Here is a 7,196-nt window from a genome sequence, read left to right as displayed (position 1 = left end):
ATTTATGGTGAATAATCTAGAATTTATGTCTTTGTTTAAACATCTAAAAGAATTCCAAAAGTTTTTTGGTCTAATATTTTTTAACTTTTCAATTTTAGTATACTGTGCGCAAATTTTATTATTTTGAGCCAACTTGACGGCTTTGCGAAAGCTTTTACGAGCCATTAAGTAACGATTGAAAGTTACTGAGTTTAAATCTTTTTAAAAACCAGAATCTCTCCATTTGTTGAAATGAATTGAAAGAATAGTTTTAGAACGACTTAATTCAGGTGTCCACCAAGATTTTGAATACAAACATTGCTTTTTACTTTTTAAAGTTTCCTTAAAAGCTATTTGAGCGCTGCAAGCAATTATTTTATAGATTTGAATAAGGTCGTATTCATAATTATCAGTAAAATTAAGATAGTTAAAGCAATTGGTTAAATGATCATTATATGAATTTATAAAGTTAGAATCGTTCCAAGCGTAGCTAGGAATATTAGTATCTTCTTCTATTGTGGTATTGTATTTAGTGTGCTTACCTTCAACTTCAACTGATATTGAAAGTGGTAAATGATCGCTTAAGTTATTTGAGCACTCAAGATGAACAATGCATTTTAGACTTAGGAAATTTATATATTTTGGTATGGCGACGTGATCAATATATGACGAATTCGGTAGCGTCTGGTGCCGATATGTATAATTAGGGCCAGAACCTTTAGTTACATCTACTAGTTCTAATTGATTTGTTTTTAAAAATTCAGATAAGTGGACAGAATAACTGTTTCTTTAGGAATTCGATCTTTCAAATAAGTCATATATTTGGTGTGGAAAAGATTGGAAATCACCGGCTATAATTATATTACCGTTACCTTCGTAACTATTAATTAAACCTTTGACGATATCTAGTTGACTTTTGTATTCTTCCAATGATGAGAGGCTGTTCCGCGATGAGGAGAGGTATATTCCAAAAACTATAATATTAAGTTCATTTTTTTCGAAATTTATTGCTAAAATATGGTCATCCTCGTAAAGTACTCTAATATTTTGAAATTGATTTCTTCGTATAAAGAACGCATTTCCGCCAAATGGTCGACCTTTTACATGTTTATTAGACTGATGGAAATAAATGGAGTGTGTTTTATTAAATAAATCTCTTATTATGGAGTATTCAAGTTTAGATATCCAATGTTCACATAAAAACGTTATATCATAAGATTGTATAAGTGACTTTGTAAATTCAATGTTTGACTTAAGTCCCTGACAGTTAAAAGTACAGATATCGAAAGTTGTTGAAGGCTTGTTTTTTCCTCTTATGCTGCTTGGATCCATTTTCAATTAAAATTTTTATCCTGGCTCCCGTTGGATACTAGATTTTGTTCACTGTTTTTGAAAAAGCGTTTTGTCCTAAAAGGTTTTACAATTATATTATTGTGCCATACCTCAAGGTTGAATATCTTTATTTTTTCCGAACTGTTTATTGTAACTCGAAACGATCTATTATACTCGTTTATTTTGTTTACGGCAACTAACAATGGCGTAATGTCTATTTCACTTATCATATAAATTTTAAGATCTTCTTCAGTAACTTGATTGCATATGCCTCCCACAAAGACATTAAACCGAGATGAATAAAATAAATTACTATCATCTGCAAACATTATGACATCAAGTTTGTTTAAGACTTTCGGAAGATCATTAATGTATATTAAGAACAAAAAGGGAGATAGAATGGAACCTTGGGGAACGCCACATTTAATTTTAAGCATTTTTGAAGAGATATTTTTTGTCAGTATTAACACATTGCTGTCTGTTTAGGAAAAAGTTTTTAAACCAGAGTAATGCAACATTTTCTACGCCATATTTTTTCAATTTTTTGAGCAGGATAGCATGATCAACAGTATCGAATGCTTAAAATAGATCTATAAAGATTCCTTGAACGAATTCTTTGTTAACAAATGAGTAATTGATGCTATTTACAAGTTCTACGATTGCATGTTGCTTTTGAATGTATGCTGTTGTTTGTTATATATTTGTATAATTTATTATAAATTATTCGTTCGAGGAGTTTTGAGAATACAGGAAAAATTGAGATTGGTCTATAATTGTTTAGTATGGTTCTCCAGTTTAAATATAGGTACAATTTTTGCAATTTTTAATTTCTCTGGAACAATTCCTATTGTTATTGAAGATTTAAATATTTCGAAGAGGGGTTTCTTTATTATCGTAAAGATACTCATTACTACGTTGCTACAAATTTCATTAAGTCCTGGTGCTTTGTTATCTAAGTTTGCGTATAAGCGTCGTTGGAGTATATTTTTCGCAGTTTCAAAGACATAAAAGCGCATCGTTTCAAAATCTATTGTTTTATTTTTTATTGCCAGTATTTTAGAATGTAAAATTGAGAACGCGTTTAATTAGTAAAACAATAGTGTGTAGCGCTATTTTTTTTTATCTCGTGTATTTTATCGTATTTTAAAACGACGCATTTACATTCGCTTATTAGTTTTTTCACTTCTTCCCATAGCATTCTTCGAAGATAAATTGTTTCTTGAGTATTTATGTATAGGCCAGTTCCTTTAAGATACTTTACAGCATTGAGAATTTTGTTTTTGTCTTGGAAGTTAAAAGATTTTAAAACTAATGTTCTTGGTTTGTTGTCTTTGAATTGTTCAGTGCGATGAGCTCGTTCAACCACCACTTTGCTTTGTATTTTCAATTATGTTTTGAAAATTTCTTTAACAGCTTATTTTCTTGAAAATTTAGGCTGTCTTTAATGTCACCTAAGTCTTTTTCTATATTCGATATTTTACATTTGTTTTTATTAATGTCTTTCTCTAACATGTCTAATCTATATTCAAATAAGTGGTTTTTTCTAATCTATCTGTAATAATTTTGAGATTTGCACTGATTGAAGTAAATGATTTTTTTTGGTCTTTTAATAAACGTTCCGTTTCTTTAAGAATACTATATTTATGTTCCTCAAGCTTACTTGAAATCATTTTTTCGATATTTTTCATTGTAATATCTATTTTTTTGTAAAAATTTCTCGCTATTAAAATAACACGTCTTTCTGCCGCAAGAGCTGGGGCCAATGCTATAAACAATTCGAAGTTTTTTTCGAGAAAAAAAATCTTTCGTAAAAACGCAATTTTTAAAGTAAATTATTTACACGTAAAAAAATGCGTAAACTCGAAGAATTTATCGCTATTTGTATTTTTTTCGGCCATTGCTATAAAGCATAAAACGTATACGTCACTTAAATTCACGCACTTTTTATATCCGTAATACGTCATTGATAACAACAATTTTTTTAAAAAATTTTATTAAGTAGGCCTACTAAATAAATTTTATTAGTTATTAAGTAGGCTGTGCTGTCTATTCCATTTTTATAAATATTTTTACATTCTAGTATTTGGTGTTTAAAAAAACTGTGTAAAATTAAAATAGCAACATGGATTTAATTTTTTCGGATGAAGATTTAGATTTCGAAGTTGCAGAAAATGAGCTTCGCCACCGATTGCCTCGAGAGGTTGGAGTTTAAAGCATTACTTAAAATTACTAAATTTTGATGTTTTTTTAATGATTTGTTATCGAACAAAATCAGAAATCATACTAAATATGCACAGAAATTATATTTTTGTTTTGTTTTTCAATTTCATTTTAGTTTAATGGTCGCTCTTTTAACGAAGATGTTTCTGACAACGTTTTTCGAGAGCAGTATCGAGTCCCAAGAGCTGTGTTAGATTTTTTAGAAACTAGGCTTAAAGATGATTTGCAACATTATACTAAGCGAAATAAAAGCATTTCAGTACGTTTCCAGATAATGGTATTTCTTCATTTTATTGGCACAAATGTTTTTTTTGATGTTCTCAGAGACTGTCATGGAATCTCTACCAACACAATTTATCGTATTATACACAGTGTAGGAGAAGCTATTTTCAATGTTAGTGTATTAAGTTAATAAAACTATTGAAAGTTTTACGTTGTCATATAAAGTTGCTTATTATTTTTATTTTAGTAAGTAAATTAAAAACTAAGTTTAGTAAAGATAAAAATTGTTATCCTATAAGATTAGATTCGACAAGAGATCATAAAGTGGCCCAATGATTGCTCCACTCTTCCACAGAAGTTCATGGAAATCGGAGGTTTTCCGTGCGTATGTGGTGTCCTGGATGGATCTCATATACTCCTTTCTAACCCTCCTCAAGCAGATGAAGATTCTCTAATCAATCGCCATCATGTCCATAGCATAAATGCAATGGCAGTATGTGGACCCGACACATCCATATTTAATGCATCGACCAACAGTCCAGGAAGGTGGCATGATGCACATGTAAGTCTGTCACTAAGTTTGAACATACTATTTGAACTATTATGATTGCTAATTTTAATGTAGCTTAGACTAACTAATATAATGTATTATAATGTAACTTACAGTAAATTTAAATATTGTGACTTTACTGCTATTAGGTTCTAAGAAATTGCAACCTATGGAACAAGTTTGAAATTGGAGAGCTTCCATTTAATGGAGCTGTAATTTTGGCTGACTCTGCGTACCCATGTCGAGAATGGTTAATTCCACCTTTTCCCGGTGATCCAGACGGAGCTCAAAAACGTTTCAACATAGCACAGAGAAAAACTAGAAACATAATTGAACGATGTTTTGGAATTGTCAAAAACAGGTTTTATGCTTTGAAAACTGGAATTCGTTTGCATAAGGTCGAAGATGCCTCTAAGCTTATCATGTGTGGATTTGTTATCCATAACTTGTGTATTCGACATGGAGACAACGGTAATGACTTTGAAGAACGCGAAGAAGAACAAGCTGATGAAAATCTAGCTCAAGAAAATCAGAATGATAGAGCTTTGAATAGACGATTACAGCTACTTAACTACTTTACTTAAAAATATTGTTTAAAAATTCATAAACAATTTGTTCTAGAGCATAGGATCTATCAAAATTGTTTAGACATGGATCATAGATTTGTGTCTAAATTAGTTGAATTAAAATTGGAAAAAAATTTACACAATGATTTTTTAATAAATGCAAGAAATTTTTATAAAAAATTAGACCATAAAAATGTATGTTTATATTTGTTTTTAAGTATGTATATTTTGTTTTTTTATAGAGCACGCTTAAAAAATAATAGGAGATTTGTTAACTTTATAGTTGTAATGCTTGTATCTATTTCACATCGCAACAGCATTGGTCTTAATGTTTGTGTGAAGTTTTACAGAATTTATTACTGTAAGGCAATGGTGATAAAAAAATGAAATAACAATAACAATTTCAGATTGGAGTTATTTTTTTATTGTTACTAAAAAAATGTAATTGGTCATGGTTATACAAGACGAATGTTTAAATATAGTATATATTTTTATACAATAATTTTCAAAATTTAACATAAAATTATGATGTAGCTTTTCTCTTAATGCAAGAGAATTTCCTCCTAAAACAAAAAAAAATTTTTAATGATAAAGTTATACTAAATATTACTACAAATTAATTTAAAAAATAAAAAATAAAATACCGTGTCTGTATTTACAAAATGTTGCTGGTTTGAAGATTGCATTTTCTCATGCATTAGCTTTGTTGCTGTTGTGTAATATATTGTTAAAGCCTTTTCTTTTCGAATTTGCTGTTGCCTGAGGGCAACGTCCAATTTCAAAAGTTTAACTCTTAACTCTTGTTCTTTTTCTAATCTTTCTTTTTCTAACCCTAAAACACTTACTTTCAATTTTTTAAAACTTCCATCTACCAGGAGACTTTCTCTAGCTTGTTTTCTTTTTAAATTTTTTAATGCCCCCATTGATGGTTTATTTTGAATTGAATCTAAAATTTAATTCTAGGTGTCAAAACAAGATCAGTTAACTAAAATAATAAGAAAGGTGGTTTAGATTCCTTTAAAAATAAGAAGTTTTTTAAGATGGTTTTGGAAATACTAGTTTTAAAAAATTAAGCACAAATTGATGTTGTCTGTTATATAATTATAAGTCTAAAACCTACAATTAACTAAATTAAACAACTGAGATTTAAAAAAAAAACAATTTATAAATTGCATTACCTTGAAGTATCTGACAACTATCACCAACAAGATTGGTATTGTCTAAATTAGGGGAGAACATACAATCAATTCTTGCATCTAATATAAACAATTAATTTGTATAGAATTTAAATAAGAATAAAATAGAACTCTATAAACTATACAATATATGTATATATATATATCTATATATATATATGCATATATATATCTATATATATATGTATATATATATATATATATATATATATATATATATATATATATATATATATATCTTATAATACAACTAGTCTTAACCAATAAAGAAAAATATACCAGACATAGATGAAATAAAAGAAGCTGTATCAGAAGATTGTTTCAAAGTAAAGTTTACTTCTTTACTTGATGAAGAAAGGGTGGCAGTGGGAGTAGAAAGTTGGTTGGGAGTGGGTGACAATGCATCATCTGTCATACAAAAAGAGATATTAAAATCAGGAACATTGATTCCAAATACATTTATTGACTTCCTGTCAAGAATGTCTAAGACAACATTATCTAATTCTGTTAGTTGTCTCCCTGCAGCACCTTTAAAAATGTATATATATATTTGTATATATTATATATATACAAAAATATTTAATTATATATGTGTGTGTATATACACACACACACACACACACACACACACACACACACACACACACACACACACACACACACACATATAAATATATATATAACAAAACTATACCTGTTAGACTTTTAGCAAATTTTTGCATTGTAGCTTTTCGCAAATAATCCCACTCTCTATTACGCAGCTGGTTGATATCTTCAATTTTTGCCCCTAAACTATTTAAATGTGACATTATGTCTTCCCAAATTCTATTTCTATGCCTCATAGTAATAGATGGACCTAAAAGTAGAGTAAATAAATAATCAATATATAGTATAATATAGTTTTATATAGTAAAATACTAAATATTCTATAATAATATATTATTTTATAATTAGAATCATACCTAAAAAAGCTTACCTATATTATATATATATATATATATATATATATATATATATATATATATATATGTATATATATATATGTATATATGTATATATATGTATATATATATATATATATATATATATATATATATATATATATATATATATATATATATATATATAATA

General features: G+C 28.1%; 2 protein-coding genes across 6 annotated transcripts in view; one reads left to right on the top strand and one right to left on the bottom strand.

The window, feature by feature from the left end:
- Positions 1 to 3,414: 3,414 nt before the first annotated feature.
- On the top strand, positions 3,415 to 5,047 carry LOC136091340 (putative nuclease HARBI1). The gene is made up of 4 exons (XM_065818776.1): positions 3,415 to 3,511; positions 3,647 to 3,925; positions 4,058 to 4,315; positions 4,453 to 5,047. The coding sequence occupies exons 1-4, from the start codon at positions 3,434 to 3,436 to the stop codon at positions 4,885 to 4,887; spliced, it is 1,050 nt and encodes a 349-aa protein (XP_065674848.1). The 5' UTR covers positions 3,415 to 3,433; the 3' UTR covers positions 4,888 to 5,047.
- Positions 5,048 to 5,270: 223 nt separating this feature from the next.
- The window catches only part of LOC136092204 (uncharacterized), a 2,621-nt gene continuing 695 nt past the window's right edge, over positions 5,271 to 7,196 (bottom strand). For 3 of the 5 annotated variants that reach the window (XM_065819958.1, XM_065819953.1, XM_065819954.1), the window contains 4 exons: positions 6,760 to 6,921; positions 6,345 to 6,593; positions 6,048 to 6,125; positions 5,271 to 5,815 (listed from right to left, as the gene is read on the bottom strand). In XM_065819958.1, coding sequence (XP_065676030.1) covers positions 5,469 to 5,815; positions 6,048 to 6,125; positions 6,345 to 6,593; positions 6,760 to 6,907 — 822 coding nt within the window. In that variant the 5' untranslated portion in view covers positions 6,908 to 6,921 and the 3' untranslated portion in view covers positions 5,271 to 5,468. The remainder of the gene's footprint in view (positions 5,816 to 6,047; positions 6,126 to 6,344; positions 6,594 to 6,759; positions 6,922 to 7,196) is intronic. The other 2 variants (XM_065819956.1, XM_065819957.1) reach the window with 2 other exon arrangements.

This window comes from Hydra vulgaris, chromosome 15 (genome assembly GCF_038396675.1).
Source record: "Hydra vulgaris chromosome 15, alternate assembly HydraT2T_AEP".
Lineage (NCBI taxonomy): Eukaryota > Metazoa > Cnidaria > Hydrozoa > Anthoathecata > Hydridae > Hydra > Hydra vulgaris.
Note: the sequence above shows the minus strand (reverse complement) of the source record. Positions and strands in the feature narration are given on the sequence as shown.

Bases quoted from the DNA above. Each gene is read 5' to 3' on its own strand.
- LOC136091340 (XM_065818776.1), top strand. From the start codon at position 3,434: ATGGATTTAATTTTTTCGGATGAAGATTTAGATTTCGAAGTTGCAGAA. The intron at 3,512-3,646 runs GTTGGAGTTTAA...ATTTCATTTTAG, and splicing joins GCCACCGATTGCCTCGAGAG to TTTAATGGTCGCTCTTTTAA. The intron at 3,926-4,057 runs GTTAGTGTATTA...CTATAAGATTAG, and splicing joins TAGGAGAAGCTATTTTCAAT to ATTCGACAAGAGATCATAAA.